The sequence below is a fragment of the Monomorium pharaonis genome, chromosome 7 (genome assembly GCF_013373865.1).
Source record: "Monomorium pharaonis isolate MP-MQ-018 chromosome 7, ASM1337386v2, whole genome shotgun sequence".
NCBI classification, from domain to species: domain Eukaryota; kingdom Metazoa; phylum Arthropoda; class Insecta; order Hymenoptera; family Formicidae; genus Monomorium; species Monomorium pharaonis.
The window spans coordinates 19138803-19165623 of NC_050473.1; the positions used below are offsets into that span (position 1 = coordinate 19138803).

General features: G+C 36.2%; 2 protein-coding genes across 3 annotated transcripts; one reads left to right on the forward strand and one right to left on the reverse strand.

Annotated features, from left to right (window-relative positions):
* On the reverse strand, positions 1-24785 carry LOC105828870 (glutamine-dependent NAD(+) synthetase). Of its 2 annotated transcripts, XM_028194928.2 has the most exons (13): positions 24551-24785; positions 5502-5699; positions 5021-5276; positions 4742-4934; positions 3351-3591; positions 2813-3052; positions 2567-2682; positions 2186-2490; positions 1898-2106; positions 1381-1606; positions 1053-1229; positions 504-606; positions 221-249 (listed from the first exon to the last, which is right to left on the reverse strand). In XM_028194928.2, exons 2-13 carry the CDS (start codon positions 5645-5647, stop codon positions 221-223), a joined length of 2241 nt encoding a protein of 746 aa, XP_028050729.1. In that variant the 5' UTR covers positions 5648-5699; positions 24551-24785. The 2 variants fall into 2 exon arrangements, with proteins under 2 accessions (XP_036145316.1, XP_028050729.1); XM_036289423.1 differs by lacking the exon at positions 24551-24785 and having other exon boundaries at positions 1-249; positions 5502-5647.
* Positions 7559-21819, forward strand: LOC105828869 (cytosolic carboxypeptidase 2). Its single transcript, XM_036289424.1, has 15 exons — positions 7559-9005; positions 9939-10162; positions 10595-10747; positions 10900-11186; positions 11681-11830; positions 12076-12187; positions 12890-13135; positions 13638-13970; positions 14222-14449; positions 15579-15670; positions 16217-16451; positions 16577-16688; positions 16766-16955; positions 19264-19482; positions 19699-21819. Exons 1-15 carry the CDS (start codon positions 8933-8935, stop codon positions 20321-20323), a joined length of 3279 nt encoding a protein of 1092 aa, XP_036145317.1. The 5' UTR covers positions 7559-8932; the 3' UTR covers positions 20324-21819.
* Positions 24786-26821: the final 2036 nt, after the last annotated feature.

A 26821-nucleotide genomic window follows, 5' to 3' on the forward strand; every position in this document is an offset into this window, starting at 1 on the left:
TATCTTTATATCGTACTCTTTATTACTTTCAGATTTCGCATATTTATGATTTCACAAAAAAATATCTTTGTTGAAAATGCTGCCTGCTCTTACGGAGCAGTTCCCTAAATATTAATACCGGGAACGAACGTAAAGTCCATGATAAATCGCTTCGAAGAGCGTCTCGTTTATGGCAGCGCTGCAATATCAAAATGATAAGAGAGTGCTCTACGGCTACGGCTTAAACTACTACTCCAGGATGCGTTTTATCTGCAACAGAGAATGATGCCGGTGATGACTTCTCGGTCAAAGCGGCGGGAAAGCGCGCGGCGCGGTGCAAGTGCGCACGGAATTTTCGAGGCCCAGTGATTTCGGATCTGGGCCTGTGTGCAGGCTCCCGGAGGAGGTCGGGTTTTTTCGGTGGGTGCATTCGCCGAATATACCTTCGGCGATTTCATCGGCCGAGATGCGCTGTGCTCGGCGCTGTGCTTCGTTAACGCGCGCACTTTGTTTTGTTTACTCACTGCTGATTACGGAGCTGAACGGCATATATCTGGGCTTGGTAGGCACTTTCGGAGCACCCTTACGCGGTCTGGACGGCTTCTCTTCGCTGCTGAGTCGTTTCACCTAAAAAGAAAAAGAGTTCAATCGTATTAAGCGTAAAATTATAGGAAATTATTTCCCAACGATGGCAAAGCGTGTAATATTACTATTGTATTTTCTATGCTGCTTGCCGTGTTGTATGTGCATATAAACTACTCGTTTGCTAACTCTATGTCGAAATATTTGGAAAATTTTAAACGTACTGTCTAACAATTCATTCGGCTGACTTGCGTTGTTGGACGTAAGTTGGATTCGACTCGGAGAAAAATTCAAGCTTTACGAGCCATTCTGCGCACGACGTGCCAGTAACTTCCACGCATACAAGACTTCTTTTCTCGATGCGTCGTACTTTCGCACGTGGGTTCTAATCGCGGTGTTACTTCGGACACTCGGCGTTTTCTCTCGCAATCCGGCGCTTTGGAACTTGAGGAAGCGAGATTAGCATCGACTCTCTCCCGCATAATTCTCACCTGTTCGTCGATCGCTGCAAACTGCCATTTCCACGAATGATTGTACAGGAAGGGTCGGTGATCGAATCGATTGTCGTCGGGGCTGTACGACTCCGCGTGGCAGGCCGGAGTCAGTATCGTCATCTTGTGACGATTAATAGCGTAACATCTGTAGAAGTGTTTCACCTTATCGGCAATCTGAAATTAGATTTTAATTAAGAAACACTTCAGAAATATTAAAGAGAAATTAAGAAATAATGATATAATGTCAAAAATTAATGCCAATAAATAATGATACAATGCCGAGAAAACTAAATTATTAGAATCTTACGTAAGGGCATGTACTCACTTCTTTCGGGGTACAGTGATCCCACATGTGTACGAGTCTGCAGAACATGGAAAAAGGTCCGGCCTTACTCTGCTTTCTTAACCGCCCGAAAACTGACAGCTCCTTATAGGTCATGCCCATGTCCACCTCGTCTAATTGCGCAAGCTGTCCCGCCTGCAGCGGTTCCAGTTCCGCGGTGGGTGGTGCCTCCAGGATATTATCCAAAGCGGATATTCCGTGTTTGCGTCTGGAATCCAAGTACGATTTTTACCTAATCTGTATTCTTACGTATCGTCTGACATTGTATGGAATACAAGGAGTGACTTTTAATATTATACGAAGATACAAATATTAAATATTTTAAGCTGTTTTATTTGAAATAAAATAGTACGTAAGTTTTACGTGCATTGCAGAAGATTCTAAACATTGCCTTTAATTAGTTGTAACTCTGATGATATTTTCTTTTCGTTTTTGATTCTAGATTCAAATACTGATATTAAAAATCGGTATATCATTTATTCACATACACAATACGCACCTAAAGTACACGAGAAATTTCTTTAAATCGTTCTTTGCTATGCCACCTATAGGATTGATGTCGGCGCTGCTGCAATCGTACTTAGTGAGATAACCGCGTAGGGATTCGTCCACGTTACCGCTCCCCAGCACTAAGAGGCCACCCGGACGGCCTCTGACCCACAACATTAATTGAGCGAACAGGTAAGCGATCACCATTCGTAATCGAGCCTGAAAGTAAGGCACAGAGAGATGTGATTCGACAATCAAGATACTAGTTTTATCGAGATCAAAGTGGTCGAGCAATTACCTGTACATTTTGCAAGGCCAAGTTCTCCCTAGGCGAACCACCTTGCGCTTTAAATCTCGGTGTCAGCTTCGTGACCTGTTGGAAGATCCCTAAAATCGCAGATATCGCAGTATCTATGACTATCCCATGATGATAGGATCCTATTTGATTGGCTAGCTCGGCTGCTCGAGCCTTGGTCTCCGCTGACGAGTTCTCCGTTCCCATGTAGCATGTGACCAGAATGGTGTTGCACAACTGCTTCGCGTCGACCGGAACATACTCGCAGTCGCCGACGATCTTCCTGGTGTCCGCTAAGACCTGTGCATCTAAGTACAAGATAAAATTTTTGAAATTTGAAAGAGGTTCTCACAGATTGAGGGCAGATGGTAAGCTGATCCTTACCTCCTCTATTGATCGATTCGACGATCATTTCGCACATCGAATATACAATGCATGCTGAAGACGCCGAATCGACACCGCCGCTCAGTGGTAAGAAAAATCCTCCTTGGCAGGATCGTCTGAAACGCGCAATATAATTAAGTAATATAGAACGATGCATACATTAATATTTTTCAACGAATATATATAATAATTAAGGGGCTCATTCCAGTGATAAAAAATAAATATCTTGACCATGATTGCGCACACCTCAGATAGTCCCACAGCCAGCACGCGGGTGCCATTGCGATCTCTTCTTCCGGGGTGTGATCGATGAGGCTCGAGTGCCCGTCATCATTGCCGTACACATCCTGGACTCCGTCGATGGGTCGATCCGGTGGGTTCGAGACGAGATTCTCTGGCGTGAGCGCAAAATCGATTTTCACGCGTGGATAACTGGGTGACGCAGCAGCCGAATGCGATCGCGATCTGATGCTGTTTCGGTAATTCCTGAAAAAAGGATAGAATAATATAGTGTTGGCTAAAAAAGTCCTGTGCGTACTATTAGCTACAATTAGTAAACCATACTTAATCATTAGAAAGTTTCCAAAAAAATAAAAGCTAATAGTAACGAATTAATAATAATGAAACTTAATAATAATAAAGTCTTTTATTTGACGTTATATTTCTTAAATAGGTGTGCGATATTCAGTTAATCTCGAAATAAATTGCATTAATACTTGGATTTCCGTGCTTTGTACAGCACCACTTAAAATAATCTAGTCAAGATAAAATCCTTTATATATACCTTACATCCTCGAGATCAACCGTAGCGACGGTCACCTCCACATCTTCGAGGGCAAATTGTCGTCCACGATTTAACACGTTGCCGTTGAGCGTGATGCTGGAGCCGCCGTTGAAATACAGCCTGCCGCCGTCGCATCCGCGCAAGTTACTGAACATGTAGCAGCCGCCAGCCTTGAAGGTAGCCGACTTGACGAGATCCACGGTGACATAGGCTTTACGTAGCTCGAAGTACGAACCGCTCCCTTAAAAAAAAAAAAAAATAAAGAAACAATTGTAAAATAATCATTGAATGTAATCCTTAATTTTTTATATTTTTTCATTGACAAATGATATAATTCTGATCTTTTTTTGAAGAATAAAAAAGTAATATGAAGAGAAAAGACACCCAGATAATCAAGCGTAATGTAGTATTTTGAGCAAACTAACGCATTACATGTGTTGTTATATATTTGCTATACATTTGCTGACATCGAAATAAAACACATTATGAATTCAGTAACATGCCCAGATAGCAAAATATTTCCAAAATTCCTGCAGAATTGATAAACGCTATTGAGAATATTGGTAAATTATTCGTATAAGTATGAAACTACAAAATAAAGCAATTTTAGATTAATTAAAAGCTGAATATAAAATTGTCAATTATTGCCCAATTCCACATCAATCAAATTGAACATTTTTAACCTGAAATCTTAAAATCAATTGTAACTCCATAATGGCTTAATGTAATCCAATATTAAAATGTCAATTCTGTATTAATTACAGGATATTTAAATGGAGAAACATAATATATATATATATATATATGCTTCTATAATTGAATTAAATTTTTAAGTTCTGCAAAAAGGTAATTATTCGAGATATGTCCGTTTATAGGGTCAATAATTGATCATTCATATTTTAGATTTTAGATCCTATTTATTAATCAATAACTAAAAATTAGTATGGTGTTTTACTTTTCTTAAGGTCATATTTGATTAAAAATTAATCAATTATGTTGTTCTTCACGTCATGGAGTAAACGTGGAATTGCCGTTTTTGTACGATTTGCTATGTCTAGGATGATTACTTACACGTGCAATCAGTGAGGACATTTAAAAAAGGAAACGTTCAGGAATAATGATACGTTATATTGTTTCCGATATAACAATAACATGACAGCAACGAATGATTGATAACAAATTGATGCTAACACGTTGCTATCAATTTACTATTGTTAAAAATAGAATTTATACACGAGTTCAACCTAGCAGACATAATGCTGTCTCATTTTGTTTCGAGTTAGCCTAAATTAGTTACTGCAACGATTGTTGGCAACATGATTGCAACATCGAGACATTTGGCTATCCGGGCAGAAGGTAAAAATCTATGTCAGTTGTAATAATGGCATTACCATTCGCGATAATTTCCACGCCATCCATTGACATCGGGATATGATTGCTGGCCGGGTGCCAAAGTTCCTCGCATATTTCAAAACCCACGCACGTGTCTCTCGTCGCGATGACCGCGTCACCGAACGGCACTACGGTCTGACCGGTGACTTGTGCTATCATTCGCGGCAGGAAGTAATCCTCGACCGTACGCTCCTAGCAACAAAACCAAGACACCAGGGATTATTGCGCGTCCAAAACACGCACTGCGATCGATGTTGTTACCCATGTCGTTTCATTACTTTCGTCCAAGGAGAAAACCATCTGGTCTCCCGGTAGTTGCCGTCCTCGCACAGCCGCATTTTCGGCCTGATCAGCAAGATCCGCCGATTCAGAAAGGCCACCCTGCAGTTGTAGGTCACGTTCTTGTGCATCACCGGCATCCCCACGTCAATCAGTATGTCCTCGCATACGCTGGACTTCAGGAGGGTCATCAAAACTTCCCAACTATGGAGTAGTGTGTCCGATTCGTAGAAATGGTCCTCGCAGCTATAACCGCTGTAAACATGGGATGCAATTGCGATAAAATAACATATACAAATAACAAAAATAATAACAATTATAAATTTCACAATTATAATATAATATAAAAATAAAAAGATGTAATTCCCATTATAAAAGACATGTGCTTTGAAGCTAAACTGCCGGTAGATAATATAATGTTTCAGATCGATCCTTTTACGAGTAACAAGATTCTAATTTTCCTTCAATCGAATTAATTACCAGACTTCTAGCTCGGGACCGCTCCGGTAAGTGGCACCAGCGTCTTTCGCCTCTTGTATACTCTGCAGAATTCTCCTGGTATTACCGTCGAAGTCCATCGCCCATTGGTTTAACGTGCAAACGGCGACCGTCACCGTACGCCCCATGTTGAATGATAATCAGAGTTTTTTTCTAAACGAAATTCGCAAACGGGCTTATCTGAAACAAATAAAGGTGTTACTTTCAATTTAATACATGAGAAAAACGAACGGAGTTAGTAGAGATAATTAAGTAAATGCTATCAAGATACAGAGTTGTACTTTTTCAAATAACAGTTACAAAATCCTTTTATATATTTTTATATTAAAAAATAATAAATAATATCGGAGTAATTCAACTCCAACGATACAACTATTTACATTCATATATAAATATTACATTAAATATTACATTATACTTTAAGAATAGTATATCAATACTCGTTAAAAAATTCTATCGACATCAAATACTATCGACGTGAGAGAAACAATGAATCGGTCGAACAAAAGGGTGCAAGGAACTGGAGCGCGAGAAAAGTCTGACAGTTCAATTTGAGAATCGCATCGGTGCCCCGACGCTACTATTTTGTATGTAATTTATGGCGCCATCGTTATCGTGACTGTTAAAAGTCGGCGGTTGCGTGCTATGCGTCCGACCAAAGTTCTGGCCGGCAGTTTGCTAGCTAATTCCATCAATTGGAATCTCATCGATCGCCCACCGAGATGATAAACTGGAAACGTTCCGTTCTCCTTAGTCTGACGCGCGTTGATTGATCAATAATCCGGAAAACCCGGCACGACCAGGTAGGCACCACCTTACGTAGCAACCCTTGTAGATCGTTATCTACCACGCACAGACGTTTCTCGCATATTTATCTCTCTTTGAGAAATTACTCTTGCAGGTTTATTAAAATTTGAATGCCGTAGGACGTTGCAAACGTTAAAAAGATAACTGTCTAAATGAAAGAAAGAAAGAAGAAAGAAAAGAGGCATTCAAATGAAAAGAAGATATAAGAAGACATAATGCACAATGATTGGAAATTTAACATATTTACGATCAAATCGCTTTGTTCTATCGTTGCAGTAAATAATTTCTGATTGACAATAGAATAATGATAGCTTTCTAAGTATAATGTATTCATTAAACTTTTGTTATTGAAACTCTTGTTGAGAAATGCCGCTCCTTTATTATTATACAATAGCAATTAACATGTCGTTTGTCTAGCAAATTTTGTATGTCTTATCGTACACGTGACAATAGTAGTCCTACAATTTCATTGTCACAATGGTGAAATGTAAAGGTAATTATTGCTCAAAAAAATATATACACCCAGAGTGATTAAGATAAAATCTAATTTTGCGAGTTTTGAGGGGATAAAGATAGAAAAGTGTTTACTTAATTGAAAATTACACTTTTCTTTACTTAAATTTGACTAAAAAATAATATAAAATGGTATTACTATTCAAGTTTTCCTAAATCATGTTTTTTTAGACAATATATATATGTTTCTTTGATATATATTGAACTTATAAAAAATCAAAATGACAAACTTTATAAAGATGAAATATAGATCTAGTACTTAATGTAATCGTTTTTCAAAATTACGTTTGAACAAAATGACTGCTGGTCAAAAACAATATTCTTTATTATAAATTTCTGTTCAGTATTGATAATAAAAAAAACTAAATTTAAACTAAATAATTCAATATTTATTTAAAGAAATTATTTTTTTAAAGATATATGTATCTTAGAAATAGTTTATATATATATATATGTTATCTAATATTATTAATTAAATAATTAATTAAATAAAATAAAACTATCTTTTCATATTAAATAGCATTTAATAATATTTTTTACTTTACATTATTGTTTAGTTACACTGAGAAAAAAGTATTAACTTGCTTAAATTTTTCAACTTGATTAAATTTCTTCAGTTCAAGTATTTATGCATTTAAGTTAAATGAAATTGAATGTTAACACGAATAAATGAAAAACATAATTTTACATGAAATACTTAATTCAAACTTTAATTCAAGTATTTATATATTTGATTAAAATACATAAATACTTGAATTAAAGATATTTAAACAAGTTGAAGAATTTAGTTAAATTAACAACTTTGTTCTCAGTGTATCCTTCAAAATCTCATATTGTACGGCATTTATCTTTTACGAATGTTTAAAAAACGTTTCGCCAATGATAGTATCGGTCATCAGCGACCACTAGAGCGTCGCTGAAAAGTCAGACGGCAATCGCGAATGATCACCGTGGCAGTGAACCATGGCATGTTAAAATTAGTGTAACCTTGCCCCCAAAAGTGACACCTACAAAGGAAAACTCGGATCGACAATGCCGCCCTTCTCGATCGGGTTTTTTTCCCCCCGACTGTGTACAACATTGTCGCGCCTCGAATGAAACTCTCGCAGCCGATTTCCGATTGACGAGCTCCCACGGAGCGTCGCTTACCTCGGAAACGTCGATACAAGTGGAGTCGAGCTATCGAGGCACAGCAAGAGGGTATTATGTCGATGAGCCGCGCCGGCGGCCTTCTCAAACGGGGAAACGGTTAACGAATGATCGTTCCGAGGGTGGCTCCGCCCACGATACGCGACGGTTGTCAGGCAATCATCCAGGGGCACGTTCCACCGAATGTCTTCAGCAACGTGCCAGGTTCCTCTTCGCGTTTGCCGAGCTGGTCGAACTCATCCCCCCAAGTCCCGCGACGTTCCTAGTGTAGCTGGCACCCTTTCGTTAGTCGGTACCCGCTCGCCCGTTTGTTCCTCGGCACCCCGACTTCATTCATTTATTTGTGGTATTTATATAATTCCTCCATCATTCAGTGAAAGTTGATACATTAAGAAAGGAAGAGAAGTACCAGTTTTATCTTTAAACTAGAAGCCTCAAAGCGATCGGATTTTTCAAGGTCTGCCTCTCTCTTTCTCTCTTTCTTTTTCTTTGATAAATTTCAAATGGCATACAATCGTAAGTATGCAGATGTATTTCCATTTGAAAAAAAAAAGGTCAAGTTCTTTTCGTGCTGACAAGATCATCGATAAAGCTCAGCATCGTGTAGACTCGCGTTCGCTGTTTTGGCAAGAGCAGCATCTTCAGCTAATATAATAGCAATATATTGTGAGAGAAGGGAATCTAAAATCGTTCGGTAAAAGAACGCCTGCGGATCCCTCGACATGCGGTCCACGTGAACGCGGGGATGAAGAATCCGATTGTCAAGTACCTCCTCGGGGAGGAAGTGCCGACGAGGGAGGAATACACGGATTGGCACGAGAATGCTAAGGGCGGCAGGTCGTCTTCGCCGCCGCCGCCTGCCGCCGGTGCCGGTGCTCGACGTCGACGCTGACGATCGCGACGAGCGGGACGAGAACGAGACCGACGACGAGAGATAACGAAAGATGATGAGGGCGGTGTCGAGCAGCAGGGTGAGAGAACTCCAGGCCGTGCTGTTCCCGGTTCAACCCATCCCAGGTGGGTCCCCACTCCAACAATGCGAGGACAATTGGTGGATGATGTAGAAATCATTGTTGTTTATATTCAATACGAATCAATATATTTTTTGTAAATAAGGCTTCTTGAAAAAATTGAATTTAATTAATAAATAACAAATAAAAATGTAATTGACAAAAATTTGCCAGTTGGGTCATCGACTAATCAAGGAGCCTTATTTATCTTCTTTTAATCATCACTGGCAACAAGAAGAATTATTTTGCTCGTTAATTTTTTATAATAAATAAATTTTTATACTAAATATAATAAATAACAATTAATATTATATACAGTATTATATGGGTTAAAATTTGGACCTTCTGTTAAGATTCGGGTGGAACTATGGTTACAATAACAATTTTTGTAAATTTCATACATCATTTTATCCTTATAATTTTAAATTATTAGTGTTGGTTATTGCTCTCGAAATTTAGTTCTTAACTTGCCCCAAAAAAAAAAAAAAAAATGAAAATCAGATTATTAAGTTGATTCTAATATGGAGGGAAGAGTACGATACGCGTTCGTACAACGTATGATATGAAGTGTTGGCGAGGTCGCGAACCTACGGACATTGTACTCGACCATCGATCTTCTATCGTGTGCAACATACGATATCGCGTTTAAGTGTTTCGAAACCCAACACCAATTCGCCGAACCTTACCATCATGATGCGCATTATCACGCGGACAATTTAATTTATAGATCAATTTACAGGTATAATCGTCCGCAATTTTTCCATGTTTAAAAAGAACTTGTGTTTCAACATTGTCTTAATCAACTTAATTCGAAATACCAGCCAATCCTTGACTTATTCTTCTCATTAACAAACGAAGCGAGTTGAAGAGTAAATGAAAATTTAAAAAAATGTATAACTATATTTTAACAAACGAATTTTTTTCTCCCTTAATGGTATAGGTGGCATACTCTCTGATCTAACGCCGCAGGATTTGCAAGTGTCCCAACTGGAACGTTACGAGAGCTCGGGTCTGAGACGAGACGCGGAATCGGCGCTGTTCACGATCTCCTTGGGCCTGTCCAGGCATCGGTACTCGAAGGAGGCCCTTCGAGCGGTACTCGACGCGCGCTGCATCGTCGACGGAAGCATCCAGGAAGCGGCCAGGTGGCCGACCGAGTGCCAGGTGAAAATTAACGCACCTGCACCCAACTTTTCGCTTTCTTCCTCGCTTTTACCTCGGGGTCGCGAGCAGCCTTCCTCCGAAGACAAAATCTGCGCCGTGCAATAATGTTAATTGGTCACACGCGAATCGCGATTTTGTTAACAGGTGCTTTTGAATTTTTTTACGGAGATATTGTTCAACACACCCACCAAACTTTTTTGCTCATATAAACAGATTTCTTGATATAGAATTTGAAAATTCTCTTTCTATCAGCTAGATTGATTAAGTGCAATACATATACATATTGCAGTATTTGCTAATTATTTATCTATCTCAGCTAATTTTTACGCACCTATAATTTTTGTTGAAGTTGCAACATCTTTTTTTTTTAGGATACATAGTGTAATATTATGTATATTTAATTACACGAAATGTATAAATGATCTCTCTCAGGTGATCCAAGAAAGAGTTCGCCATGTAGAGTACAGCCCGGCCATACCGGAAGCCTTCTACGTTACCACCGGAAAGGAGCCGAGGCCCAAGCCGATCGGTGACGAGCTTGGAACGGTGATATTCCGTTACTGTCCGACCAACGTTACTAATTACGTAAGTCATGCTATGTAATTTGATACCTGATTATTTCCCATAAAGTGACGCATCTGATCGATTTGAGCAAGAGTTACGTTGAAACGCAAGATCAACTGAAAAATTTCTTGAAAACGTAGAGTTTGAAGAATAGGAGTTTGTGATTTCTGCAGTTTAGCCGATCTTGCGTGGGCGGTAGCACGGTGTACCCCACGGATTTGCCTGAGGAGTCAACCGTCGACGGGAACGATATCTTCTTCGTCGCCGAAGCGTCCCGCCCGAAGAACGAGAGCACGGACCTACGGTTCGAGTCGCGTTTCGAGTGCGGTAATCTCGGCAAAGTGGTGAAAATAACCGACACGTATTACCAGCTCTATCTGAGAAGAGATCTCTACACGCAGAGACACACGCAGTGGTACTACTTCAGAGTATCCAACACGAGAAGTAGAATCACGTACAGGTACGATCGAAGATATAGGAAGAGGGATTTGATTTTCCAGGAAGTTGGAAAGTTAAAAAAAGATTTAATTCCGTTCAAAAATCCGTTAATAAAATACACAATTGAGATATCACGATGTAAAAAAAAAAACTTCTGTTCTTATTAGCTCTTCATTTAAATGCTTATTAAGTTTGATTTAAATTAAAATTGAAGATCAAAAAAGGATGAGTTTAATTCAGATTGTGGGATACACAATTGAGATATTGTTATGTAAGGAACTTGTATTTTTATTAGCACGTCTCTACGTGTTCAGACTTATTAAGTTAGATTTAAGTTAAAATTAAACATATAAAACGTAATCTGTTCTCAAGATATTCTTAGCAATGTATATAATTTTTCCACTCGAATCAAATTAACCTCCGGTTTTCAGTTCCCTTAATTTTGACAATTAAAAGCTGGCCACCTACACGATCCAATGAGCCATTCTTCGAAAAGTATATTGTATCCGATTGCAGGTTTTCAATCGTAAATATGTGCAAGGAAGAGAGTCTTTATAACGAAGGCCTCAAGCCACTTCTTTATTCCACCGAAGACGCTCGAACCCGATCCGTAGGATGGAGAAGATGCGGCGACAATATCGCGTATTATCGAAACAATGACTCATCGTAAGAGAATTTCTTGTTTCAATGATAATGCAGTAAGGCCTGGTCTACAATAGCTGGAGTAAGAAGTAAGACTTCTAAGAAATAAATTATTTTCATTTCGTCTTACTCCTACTCCTGCTTTTCTTAACGCTCGATCAAGCACAGCGCAGAAGAAAATTACCTTACTCTTACTTCTTAACTCCAGCTATTGTAGACCAGGGCTAACGTGGTAAAGGAAAAAAGAAATTAGCACGGGATAATTGCAGAAGCGACGAGGAGAAGGAGAAACACACGTTGACGTTCAACATCTCGTTTCCTCACGATCATGACATCGTTTACTTGGCACATTGCTATCCGTATACCTATACTGATCTACAGGTAAAACTATATTTAAAAAATCGCTCTTTCGCTGTAAAAAGAGGAGAGGGTTTCCGCATCATCGTATTTCACAAATTCGAAATTTTCACTTTTACTTACAAAAATAAAAAAAAAAACATTTAAAAAAATAAAATGAATGAGAAATAAATAATATAAAATAAAACATTTTATATAGCTGATAATAATAATGTAAAATACAATTTTGTACTATATTTTTATAAAATCCTTTTTCTAAATCATTATAAATTTTATTACATAATAAATAATATTAATACAATACTGATAAATAATAATAATAAAACTAAAGGTCTTTGGTGTGTACGAATCTTTATCAAATAGGAAATAAAAAAAACTTATATAAGTGGTACACATTCGGCCACTTTCCTAACAGTTGATTAAGTAACTGAAAGTAACGCTGGTATTTCGTTTTATTTCAATTCTCGTTTCCTCGCCGTTCAAGAAACCAAACAGGCGAATAAACAAGAAATACTTTCCGTAATTACCACGTGGAATGTTCCCACAATGAATGCGTATTGCTTGAGGGACGAGGTATTTGTTTCACATTCCGCCTACTATCGCGATTACCATCGCGAACGATTTCCAACTCTCGGCGATTGTGTTTATTGTGCGTTCTCCGGTCGGTAGATTCGATCTCGATCTACCTGCCTCGGTCTCTAATTGCCCGCATAAACACTGCCGTAGGAGTATCTCGGCAGGATCGCGGCCGACCCCGCGAAAACGAGGTTCGCCAAGCTGCGCCTGCTGTGCCGCAGCCTGGCCGGAAACAGCGTGTATTACCTGACGATCACCGCGCCGACCAACGATGAGGAGGTGCGCAGGAAGCGCGGCGTCGTCATCACGGCCCGAGTGCATCCTGGCGAGACGCCGTCGAGCTGGACGATGAAGGGCATTATCGACTTCCTTACCGGCGACACGAACCGGGCTAGGGTAAGACGTAATTTTTTTTTTTGCATCTCCGAGACGAGTACCAGTCTCTCCGGGATAGAAACAGCTGCGCGCAAACGCTGTTTAACGGGAGATTAATGTATATCAGTATCAGCATTAATACTAGCATCAGCTTCAGCATCAGCTTCAGCATCAGCATCAGTTTCAATCGCAGTCCCAGTCCCAGTCTCAGTTTCAATCTCACAATCAGTCTCAACCTCAGCATCGGGATCAGCATCACATTATTAAATTAGCAATTTAATGTGATACTGTATTTAAAAATCGAGAAAGTAACGGTGCACAGTTTAAAGAACTAAAAAAATGTATATAGAATCGTAAGAAATATTATTCCGTTATTAAGAGATTTCCACTATGATTCTATTTTCTCAATTTGAATTGGATTAAAGTATCGCGTATTGAAACCGGATTTGCTTGACATTGGGAAGATTTGTGCTACGAGATTTTAACGATTGATTTTAACTCTAAAGCCGCCCGATTATCGCAGGAACTCAGAGAGAGATTCGTCTTCAAGTTAGTGCCAATGCTGAACCCGGACGGGGTCATAGTGGGCAACAATCGGTGTTCCTTGTCCGGGAAGGACTTGAATCGGCAGTACAGGACCGTGATGCGGGAGAGTTACCCGTCCGTCTGGCATACGAAGCTAATGATACGGAGGCTCCTCGAGGAATGCGGGGTGGCGATATACTGTGATCTCCACGCTCACTCGAGGAAGCACAACATATTCGCCTACGGTTGCGAGAGCAAGAGAACCGGATGCAACGGAAGACTGTCCGAACAAGTATTTCCGCTGATGCTTCACAAAAATGCAGCCGATAAGGTAACGTGGTCACGAAAATTTCAATATTCAATTTGTCAATTTTAATCTGTTGATGATGTATTAAAATAAAATGATAATTCTCAGGGGATTTGCCGCGATACAATTATTTCTTTTTTTTTTATTAATGCTAGTCTTTTAAATCTTGCAGAGTGAAAAATCAATGGAAAAATTGCACAAGCTCAATTTTCAGAAACAAATTATTGTCACCCGAGTTATATCAGCAATTCTATTCTTTGATTCCGTGATTCCAGTTTTCTTTCGAGAATTGCAAATTCCACGTGGAAAAGGGAAAAGAAGGCACGGGCAGAGTGGTTGTATGGTCAATGGGTGTGCAGAATAGTTACACCATGGAAGCTTCTATGGGCGGCTCCAAAATGGGCTCCAGATGTGGAACGCATTTTTCCACTCAGGACTACGAACAGATCGGCAAGGCATTCTGCGAGACTCTACTTGATTTTTCTGATCAAGATCCCATGAAGGTAGCACGGTCAGATTATTAATAATTCAATCACGTACACATTTCTTGGATTTTTTGATAGGGAATACGATAGCATTCGAATAGCGATTTAATTTCTCGTTTTCTTCTTTTATAAACAACGAAAACAACGAGACTCAAATGCAGAACAAAATTATAATGTTATTCATATTCAAGTAAGTCTCAAGGAAATACAGATATTATTTAGAGAGAGAAAAATAAAAAAAAACACAGTCAAAATTAATCTTACATATATTATTATCCAATTAATGTTTAATCATAAAATAAAATAAAACGCATATGTAAGTTATATATAATATGTGTAAATTAAATATATAAATAAATATATAATAAAAATATAACAAAATAAATATCACTAACGATAAAATTAAGAATGCATAAAATATATTATTTAATTGCATAAAATGCAGATTAAATGTGAAAAATTTATTAAAGAAGCTACTAAAGTACTGTGTGAAAAAGAGATAAAAACCGGATTGAATTTCTAAATTTTTAGTTTTCTGTGAAGGCCTTCTTGTTAGTGTTTTTAAGTAAGTATTCTGTGAAGACTAAAATTAAGAATATTCTTGAATTTCAACTAAATATTTTTATATAATTTAGCATTTTCTCTAATAGATTTTTTAATTTATCTGCAATGAGACTTTTTGCAATGAGACAATATCTGACACATTATTTTATAGTTAATTGTGTTGCAAAAGTAAATTTATCTTTATTATATGTGTAATATATAATTTACATATATAATTTTACACATAAATTTTAGTGTTAAATATTAATTAGATATATTGCATTATTAGTTTTGACTGTATTTTTTTACCTTTTCGTTTATGGCATTATTTATGACATTCAAAGCATTAACATTCAAAACTAAATTTATTTATCGAAATCTGTTCATCACGAAATTATTCCATTTTTGCGCACGTATTTTCTCGGATGGGCATCACGGTAAGTAATATCAGATTAATACCGTAAATAAAGTCTCATCGTTTTGCTGTGAATTTCAAGACAATTTGAAAATTATATCTCCCAAGATAAAAGACTGTTTTAATTTGGATAATTTCAATTATATATCAGAATGAATCACGATGAATCTGGCAAACGTGGCTCGATAGGAAAGACTCCGAAATAAGATTATAGCTAGACTGACGAAGGAGGGTTCCAATGCTGAGGAGCCTACCAATATCGACTTGACCGACTATTCGAGGTATATCCTTTCTAAGCACGTACATTACCTACACTGATAGAAAAAATATGTTGTATTTGTAACTATAATTGCATAGTAAAATAATTATAGTTAGGAATATCATTTTTATAGTAATTATTACTATAATATTGGTAATAATAACTATATATTTATGGTAAGTGCTTATAATGATCATTTTATGGTACAACTAACTGTGTAAAAATCTCCATTTTGGTTATAGCAACCATATCATAAGTTGCATAAACTAATACTATGATTATGAGAACCGTAATATAGTTGAAACCAACATAAATTTATGTTGCTATAACCAAAATGGAGATTTTTACACAGTTAGTTGTACCATAAAATGATCATAAGCATTTACCATAAATACATAGTTATTATTACCAATATTATAGTAATAATTATTATAAAAATGATATTCCTAACTAGAGTTATTTTACTATGCAATTATAGTTACAAATACAACACATTTTTCTATCAGTGTATGCAATAATTCGCATTTCGAAATCCGTCTCACCAGCGCTGTCCCCGAATTTTTTCCAGCGACGAGGGGGGCGTCTCGCAGGGGAGCTTCTCGTCGGAAGAGGAAAGGATCGAGTGCTACACGGATGCTGCGTGGTCCAGCGAGGGCGGCGAGTTCCTGGCGAGTCGCCGCCGGTATCTTTGCGTGCCACCGCCGTCGCCGACCTTCGTCCCGCCGAGAAGCGTCGGTCTTTACAGAAGGAGGGCGCGAAGGGACGTCGCGGGGAGAATTTATTTGGAGCGCAGGAGAAATCTGGTATCTCTATGCTATTATGTCCATAATATTTCTCTAAAGTCCATAAATTTTCTTGCTTTTTTTCATTCACTTGTAGGAACAATTCACTATGCTCACTGATGTAAATCATATTGCATTGTCGACAGACGCGACGAGCGGTGATGGACTTGCCGACCACGGATCCAGGTAGCGACCTGTGCGACCTGACCGATTCGGCCGACGAGGGTTTCGTCAGAAGCGAGGGACGAGAATACGACGGTACAACATCGAAATGACTTTCTACACGTAATTGTTATGTGTTATACTTGTGCCTGCAGTTATGCTGTGTCTTGTAGCTGCATGGGGAAGTACCGCGCAAGAGTACCGCGAGGAGATAATCGAGCTTTCCGAAAGGGAGACGGCGGAGAAAGGGGAGCAGCAGGAGAAGACGCTGATCCTGCCGGAAATCGTGAGACCTCGCAGCGTGTCCTTCGGCGAGCTATTGCCGCGTAAGGAACACCGGAAGACTCGTCAACGATGCCTTCGGTACAGATCGATCGTTTCTTTACTAATAAAATGAGAGGAATTCTTCGATAGCTGTCCTAAATTAGGGATAAATTGCAGAGCTGTTACTTTTGATAATTTTGAATATTCGAAGCTTCCAAGCTTAACTGTGAAAATTTTTTGAAGCTCTGAATAATCGAAATCGTAAATAGCAGCCTTAAGAATCATGATATCGTATGCATATAAAGCTAATATATATGCATAAAAAATAACAATAATTTATAACTTGGTTATACGGTAATGACAATCATAAAGAGTCACGAGACAGTTGCTCAAAATTTTCACGTATAAATAATATATTTCTTCTGCAATATTTAATTTATTCCTTGAATTTATACTTTAAATTCAAATAGAAAATGACAAATGAAAGTTAGGATGACAATTATATGTGCAATTATATTTCAGAAATTAATAGAAATTATATATAAAAATGTGATATGTTTCGGGTTAACTTTGAGCCATTATCAGCAAAATTGATTCGAGCGCAAAAAGAAACGTATACACACTGAAAAATTTATTTTCATGTTAAGAAAAGCAGTTTCTTATTTTTTACTTTTTTTTCTTTTAAGTAATGGTTATCTTAAAATTTAACATATTTTTTATTTAAATAAAGAATATGTCCTTGAATTTTAAAATACGCTCATTGTTTACTTGAAAAAAGTAAAATTTATTTAAAATAAATTTGTGTACACACAGAAAAATGTGTACTTGAATTAAATAAGTATTACTCTCTTGTTTTAAATATATCATAAGTTTATATATCCACAAATCTAAGTAATACATTCATTCAAAATATATTCTGAATCCCAATAATTTAGTACTTAATTAAAAATATTCATATCAAAATAAAGCAGTTTCTTATTTTTTACTTTTTTTCTTTTAAGTAATGGTTATCTTAAAATTTAACATATTCTTTATTTAAATAAAGAATATGTCCTTGAATTTTAAAATACGCTCATTGTTTACTTGAAAAAAGTAAAATTTATTTAAAATAAATTTGTGTACACACAGAAAAATGTGTACTTGAATTAAATAAGTATTACTCTTGTTTTAAATATATCATAAGTTTATATATCCACAAGTCTAAGTAATACATTCATTCAAAATATATTCTGAATCCTAATAATTTAGTACTTAATTAAAAATATTCATATCAAAATAAAAATTTATTACTTTGACCTTTCTTCAATTCAATTTTATAATATTCTCCGAAAAAAGTATAAATTATTTTTTTTAAGTGATAATGAGTTTTTTGAAATTTGTGACAAGTATATTTTAAAACAATTATCAAAAAAACATTTATTAATGATAATTATTACTTATTATAAGAAAAAAAGTAAATTGAGTAATCACAGGGTTGGCAAAATTCCACTTTTTTGGATGAAGCCCATGCCAATAAAAACTAGTATTTTCCGGAAAAAACCGACAAAAACTGACAAAAATTGATCTCGTCTATAAAAACATACAATTACAATAAATAAAAAATCTTTTTATCCATATTTTATCAATCTTAATTCACAAGCGGTATCCTAGATATATCGTTATAATCTTACATACTCCTGTACGCAATACATAATACTCCTGTACACAAATATCTGCGAGAAAAAAGACGATATATAAAAAAGAGATATGTATTAGCTAAATTCTAAATTTTATATTAATTTTTTGTTTAATAAGAAAACATCATATATAATAAAAGCAGGTATATAATATTATAAATAACTATATAATATAATAAATTACTATAAATAGTAATATAATAGAAAAATAAACATAATACTAAAAATTAAAATTTTTTCGAGTACAAATCTGGTTAATTCGCAATTTAATAATTTGTAACAAAAATCTAATTTATTTATTTAAGAAATAGAAAAGGAAATAAGAAATATAATTACACATTACAATTTACATACTTTTGTTACGTGGGTAACGTTCATTGCGACAGCACAACTGTAATTTATTCAACATTGTGACAATTTCTATAACATGTGAAAAATTTTGCAGGCAGTCAAAAGTAAAAACATGATATGACATTCACAACATCGTTATTTCCGAATAGTATACGCACATAAACTACAGTAAATATTGATTATCTTTGAAAATAATTACGAGAACACATTATTTAGCAATTATTGGAGAAATTATAGCCATTGGCCATCTTTTCCGTATAGCCGTCATACCCTAACTTACCCTAATAGTCGTTTAGCCTCTGCCTTCCGACCGTGGCCGCGAAATAATTGCGATTATAATTATAGTCATGCATTAATTCATAAAATCGCGATTTCCGCAGAACGCTGAGAAATCAGTCGCCGGTGTCGACGAGCCGAGAGGTGAGGCTCAAGCTGACGTCATTGAGAAGACAGATCTGGACGGGCGTTTCGACCGCGGCCGCCGAGGGCAACGACGCGGAACGTCTCGCCGACGCGGCATTCGCGAGGACGCCGTTGAGCTGGGGTATCTCCAGACACGCTCTGGCGCACTATCCCACGGACGGCGAGGTCACGCTGAAGTGAGTATGTAATATACTTCGGTGTACTCGACTTATCGCGCGGCATATGGCGCGCCCCGCGTAAAATATGCGCGTTGCGTGCGCGCGACGTTTCGTTGCGGTCGTGCAGGTGCGCGCGTTGGAATCCTCTTCGTTCGTTCGTTTCGTCGTGCACGCGATTAAGAGAGATTCGAGAAAAAAAAAGGAGGAAGGAAAATATATATGCGCGTCTTTCAGGCCGCGGTCGAAGAAGCCGGCGCAGTCGCCGGTCTACGACGCGGACAAGGACGACGCGAGGAAGACGCGGAAGAAGTCGCGGCGGAATGCGGCGCAGGCGGCCGCGCGAACGGACGCGCAGAAGCCGTCCTCCAGGAGGAAGAACGCGAGGCTCGACTGGCAGCGGGTGGTGACACTGAATTCCCGGGGCAAGGACGTGAGAATCGCGCGGGCCTCCTCTCTCCTGGCGATCGAGGCGGACTCGTTGAAGCTGCTGGCCGCGTCGTCGTCGTCGTCCTCGTCGTCGTCCAAGCAGCCGCAGCGATCGCCACGGAAGCTCGAGCCGCGCCGGAAGTTCCGCGGCGTTGGGGTCGCGGTGGCGTCCACCTGCGGCGTCGGCGTCGCCGGGGCGAAGCGAACGTGCGCCGCGAAGCCGACGAGGTCGAGAGCGTGCCGTCGCGACGCCTTCTGCGAGAGCACGACGTCGGACGACGCCTCGTCGGACTCGGGCAAGCCGAAGGTCGTGAAGAAGAAGCAGAAGAAGAAGAAGCAGCAGCAGCAGCAACAGCCGAGGAAACCGAGCAGAGGAACGGAGCAGAGCAAGCGCGTCTGCAGCAGCGCGAAGACCTCGCGTAACAATGTCTGAGAATTTTTATCTTTCGAGGCTACGGGATAAACGTATCATTATCCCTGGCGAGATTTCTCGAGGTCTCGAAAGAAATCTTTTAAATGGAAAGATTGAGAAATAATCAAGGACTGAACTCTATAGTAGCAAAAAACATTGGCGCAATATTGAGAAGTAAAGACAATATTGCCAATATTGGTCCAATATTGTGAAGTGTACGCTTTATCTTATTTAGCCGGTTTGTCTAAGCAGCAATATTGGTTCAATATTGGTTCAGCATCGGGCCAATATTGAACCAATCAATTTTTTATATTGGACATTAATTGCATTCTAATTAAGAACTAATAATTTTATGACCAATTCATTCCCAATATAACCAATATTTAGCCAATATTAGCCAATATATTGCCAATGTATTTTGTTACTAGGGAAGTTAAGGAGCTAATAAATGAGCGAATTAAGGGACGAAAAAAGATGAATTAGATTTATTCTTTCAATTCGATAAGAATTTAAAAAAAAAACTCGAGAATAGTTAACTCTCTTTAATATTTTATTAATGTTGCGACGATTTTTACATACAAGGACGGAACAATTATTTAGATAACATCTTGATCTTTTTAATCTCATGTCCTCCGACGACACGTTCGGATTAAATCATAGAGTCGACACATTCTCGCTTCCTAACGTGGGAAATAAATTACTTGTTATTTTCCTATTTAACGGATAACAATTTTAAAGTTATATAACCGTGACCAATTCAAACGTATCTTGCATAACAGATAATATTTTCTGACTTTGATCATAGCTTTTTGTGAAAACCCTTTGTAGAAATTTATTACATTTATGTTTCTAAGATTTTTAATATTATCTTTAATTCGCTACGCAATCTTTAATTATGTTTCATTCGATTTATCCTATCTTTGACTAATATTTTTAATGATGATTTATGCCGAAGAAAGACAAATAAAGTCCGAAAAGTCAAGTCCGAAAAGTACATGTCAATCAACTATTCTCAAATTTCTCCAAATTTTCCCAAGAAATTAAAAGAATTAATATTATCATTCTTTTTCATAATTTTACTTGCTCGTTTGTTAACCACACAGGCATTTTCTTAACTTAATTGCGTTTACTGGAAATCAAGGGTGTTTTAGAAACTAAAATTTCACTGATGGATGATAAAATCTACGTCCTTGTTAAATTGCAAGCCGAGTGGCAAGACTTTATTCGAACAATATATATGTGCCATTCAAAAATTGTAGTAGCTACAATCGATATAGAACAATAATATTTCAACGTGAGGTTTTATTTAGAATCTAGAAAATAGATTATAAATCACCGACATGTTGATAAAAATTCATGAGAAGAGAGTCTCAGCATGAAAATTATCAGCTTGCGGCAATGAGATAAAGAATTTATCAAGATTTATCTCCCTTTGAAAGTGTGAAGAAAAAATAACTCGCAATCTCCTTCGAAACGTCATTTTTTTTAGAGAGATATCTAATGAATAACTATGAAAATTAAAAAAATAATAGCCTCGATATTATTATTATATAAAAAAATTGATCTGAGAAATTGCTTTAAAAAATCATAGATATGATCTGTTGGGTCTATAACAACATCATAAGTACGGGGGGGGGGAGGGGCGCAATTATAGCAATTTTTTTATGCAAAATAAAAACAGCCTTGTAAATAACTGAGATGGGGCATAAGAACTGACCGGAAAAGTTTAGTGGATACAAAAAAAAAACGTGGTAAATTCCAAATTCTATTGTTCCAAATTTTATCAAAATAGTAATATAATAAATTGGCAATGAAATAAAAGAATGGCAAAATTAATAAAAATTATTAATATCTATTACCAAAATATTATATAACTTTATGTAAAAAACAATTTTTTATTTAACTAGTAAATCACTATAGTTTGAAGAAAATAAAATCAACCAACAATAATGAATTAATAACAAAACCTTAAAATATTTTAAAAATTTTGAAAAAGTAAATATTACTAAATTTTACATTAATTTTTAATTTTATGAAGAATATATATGTATATATTCTCTCACAAACTTAGAAATTTTCTGTATAGGTATCTATTTATTTTGAATATATACTATATTTAATATCTTGTACCAAAAAAATTAATTTACTTTTTACATATTACATTTATTCTAAATCTACTACAGATTGCAATTTTCATAAAGCTTAAAAGGGAAAAGAGTAAAAGACGCTCAATTAGTATTCTTCCGTTGTCTTCTATTTGAAAAAAGATGATTTTCTTGTCGTATTTTTTCGTAAAATTTTTCTATTGATAAACATGTGGAATTTTTTGAATCTTAAGACAAGATTAATTAATTAATTAATTCAAAGTATCTCGTAAATGTGAACAATTATTATTACTATTGTTCAATACTATTAAGTAGTCGAGATACACAATAACACAATTATATTATTAATATAAGCACTGCAATAAGTATCTGCGATTTAAACGGGAACGTAATATTGTACTCGTATGAGTACATAAATGTGTAAATATTTAAATTATAATTTTTACGACTCACTTCTGCCAGACGAGATTAATTGTAGATAAGGGGCTCGATTCTTGAATTCATTCGCAAGAGAAACGTATTCGCAAATTCTGTTCTTACAGAAAAGTTGGAAATTTATTGGCTATCGTATGGCTATTAACCAATAAACTTACAACTTTCTGTTAGAGCGAGTATTTGCGTATACGTTTCTCTTGCGAATGACTTCAAGAATCGGGCCCAAGGACGTTAACGATTTTCATCGTTGAAATTCCGGTTAACTTAATCGATCATTAATTCTATCAGCAAAGTTATCTGCGGCAAAATTTGTAGTTGTATGTAACTCGCTCTTTCTTTCTAGTCTAATCTCATTATTCATTCCAAGTGTGTGTCGAAGAATAAAATTCACATTAACAAAATAGTGCTGGTATCATTAATGAGCTAACTGTCGATTAAGCCAACTCTTTTGATACGAAATAGCATAACGAAGAAACACTTTATATGATTGGAACAAAAAATAATAGATTTCTTATTCTACGTGCATAATATGTGCACGTGCAAACCAGAATAAACTTCTTTCTCCGAGTGCGTATACGCGCCAATAATACTCGAAGAATTAATCGCAATGAAAGACTTTATAAATTCTGATTAACTTGAATTAATTATTTCAACTGACAGATGTTATAGTGTACATTTCAATTAATGTAGATTAACTTTAATCTTGGTTTAACTTACTTTTTATTATTTTTCTTTAATTTGTAGAATTTGAAAAAAAAATAAGTTAAACCAAAATTAAAATTAATTTGCATTGAGTAGAGATGAATAAATCGTGTCAATCACTGCCCATAAGCTCAAGAAAAATATCGATCTTAACTTAGCCGTACTGCACTTTCGGCAATTCCGAGGACAAAAATTAAAATAGATTCAATAGAAAACTTATTTAAATAAATATCTATAAAAATATTACTTATACTAATATAAAAATACTACACTAAAATAAGTATTTTGTGTAGTGGATAAATAATAAAATAAAAGTAAATAATATTTAACATTTATATACACGTTTAAAATTGAAATAAGATGTTTATTTTACAATTCGTTTGCTTATTATTTTAAAATACTTATTTTAAATAGTATTTTTTCTTGATACTTCATAGATATCTTCTTCAAACCAAAAATTATACAACTTATAACTTAACTTAATAAGAGAATTGTTCAAAATTCTACAAAAATGTAATAATAGAACAATCTGTTAATTTTAAAAAACTTTTGGTAATAACACTTTGAAATGTGACACATAATTCTTAAATTCCTAAATGTAACATTCTTAAATAAATATTTCCATTGCTATTTTTACTTCAATTATATTTCCCATTCGAATTTTTGGCAGAGATCCCGATTGACATGCGCCGAGAGAGTTGCACCACGTGCTCGCGGTTCCGACGGTGCGACGTCACCATGGCGACGTAAACAATTCACGCGGCCGCCGGCGGCCGGACCACCAGGGGCGGTCACGTGGCCCGCACGATCGACTGTCGCGTGGCTCGGCTTGTCCGTCATCTCGAGATCGTTATCGTCTGCGGAATTGTCGCGTGACCCTCTCCCCCCTTCCCTCTCTCCCTTTTCCGTTCCATGTCGTCGAGCGTTTTTCGCCGGATGCTCGGACGCGAATTGCTTCGGGCGATCAGTTGCTCTAGACGAGGCTTAAAGAACAACAATTACTTACGATGATCCGGACGTCCGTTTGGGAATTGGTGCGACGCAGCGCATGCTCCTTCTCCACTTTCGATCTCACGTACCGTGAAACGAGTGCGAACGCGTGCGTAAAGTCAACTGAGGGAGATCCAGAACCCGCGCCACTGATTCCTCACCGTCCTCACGGCGTTTGTCGCTCTGCGTAACTGATAGAGATCGGAGAGTTCGGACTGTTCGGAGTATTCGTAGCAATCGTAGATTCGTAGCTCACACCGAGAGTCCCCGTGCTGCCATCTTGCAGCAACAATTTGCTTTTGCGTTGCTGGCGGGAGATTCAATTTTTTATTAATTTTATAACATCAAGATATTTATTAAAGTTCTACGTAAATTTTCGAGACTGTTGAATGAACGTGTTAAAAGCTTAGAGATAATATAAAAAAAAAATTGAAAGGTATAGACGTTACAACATTTCGATTATCGATATCGAAATAATTAGATTATCATTAAGTATTAAATTTATAATTATATTGTGCAGCTTTTATACGCTCCGATGATTTTGTGTTTCATACTGCATTACGAAAAAGTACGAAAAAGAGAAAAATAAAACGGTTTTAGGAATCTGCAAACATTGAAATAATGTAATATATTATTTAATTACTAAGAAATTACCTACATTTCAATTAAATCTAATTTTTTGACGATAAAAATATTAAAATCTAAATTATTTCATTTAGTATCTACAACAAATTTATGTACACAGCTTTCTCTCTGTGTTAGTTCTTAACAGTGTTTACCATCTTACATCGAAGTCAATGTCATAACTTAATTGTTAAAGCATTATTGGCATCTTAAGATAGTGTTAAAATAAGAATTGATTGTGAATACCAATTACAAACAGTACATTACAGTTATATGTATAAAAATGTGAATTGCGTTCGCACTGCAACGCGCATTTAACGTCATCCGAAATAAAGATTTACATACGAATATCTAGTACTGGCTTCTATCGGCAATATTTTCTGAACGTATTATTTATTATATTATTTCAAATAAATAATTAATATAAAGTATAAAATTAATATAAAATAAATATTAAGTTAATGCTTTGAATAAATATCAAACAAACGTTTAATAAATATTAAATGAATATTTTACCTAAATTATAATTTTTAATAAAAGATTAATATAAAATAAGTATTTAATAAATTTTAAATAAATGTTACATTTATAATAAATTTGTTACATTTATAACGTATAATTAATGATAAATATTCAAAAAAAGATTAAAATGATTGTCTTTGTTTACACATTAGATTAAAACTGTTATAAAATAAAATGGAATGATTACCCGTCTAGACAAAGTAAAGACAAATATAAAAATAAGCTTAATAATATAATCATAAATAAATGAAATTAATCAACTTACAATTTTTTTCATGTAACAACGTTACGCATCAATACAAGTAATGCACAATATTATATCATAAATGGATAAAAATTTTACAATTAAATGTGCTAACAATAAGATAATGTGGATCAATTTTGACAAAATTTCCAAATAATATTTTTAAAAAATTAGATAAATTTAAAATTAAAGTATAAATATCTTAAATTGTTTAACCCTACATTGTCACACAAGAGTCCAGTAGACCCTGCATTTCACTTTAATAATATTTTTTGTGAAAGGTAGAAAATAGTATTTGTGGAGTGGCTATTTCTTGAGAGACTGAAGCATCCTCTTGGCGTTAAAATTATTTCGCTTCCAGGGAGAGCGTCAGTTTGCTTTGGGCAACCGTTGAAAGTTATGAAGAATACCACATGCCCCGGATATGACATACCTTTTGTGGAACAACTTTTAAGTTAAAAAATACGACTTGTGATAAAAGTTAACTTATTTATCGTCGGAGTCGGCTTCACTATTGAAAACCGACGCTTAGTACACAACAAGGTCAGAATGACTCTGCATCGACTTCGAATAATGCCCAACACCTATTAAATGTTGCGCTGTACAAAAGAAGCATCTTTTATAGCGTTTTCTACTGGGAAAACTGGCGCAGCAACAACGCTGCGGTAGATTTCGAAACTCCATTTGAAAACTCCATTAGCGCAATAATAGTGCAGGTTTAGTGGGGTTCAGTGGAACACATCATTAGACAGGTTTAAAAATTAAACAATTTCATTGTTATAAAGTTTACTAAAATAATGTAATAACATATACTTTAATGTAATACCTTAAAGCACGAACATAACATCTATTTAATTTGCACTGGCACCTTCCATCGTCTCGAAAGACGGTGGAGCA

Coding starts and splice junctions, on each gene's coding strand:
- LOC105828869 (XM_036289424.1), top strand. CDS start 8,933: ATGATGAGGGCGGTGTCGAGCAGCAGGGTGAGAGAACTCCAGGCCGTG. Junction 13,136..13,637: donor GCGACACGAACCGGGCTAGG/GTAAGACGTAAT, acceptor CGATTATCGCAG/GAACTCAGAGAGAGATTCGT. Junction 13,971..14,221: donor ACAAAAATGCAGCCGATAAG/GTAACGTGGTCA, acceptor CCGTGATTCCAG/TTTTCTTTCGAGAATTGCAA.
- LOC105828870 (XM_036289423.1), bottom strand. CDS start 5,647: ATGGGGCGTACGGTGACGGTCGCCGTTTGCACGTTAAACCAATGGGCG. Junction 3,053..3,350: donor GTTGATCTCGAGGATGTAAG/GTATATATAAAG, acceptor TCCTTTTTTCAG/GAATTACCGAAACAGCATCA. Junction 1,607..1,897: donor AAATTTCTCGTGTACTTTAG/GTGCGTATTGTG, acceptor CTTGGATTCCAG/ACGCAAACACGGAATATCCG.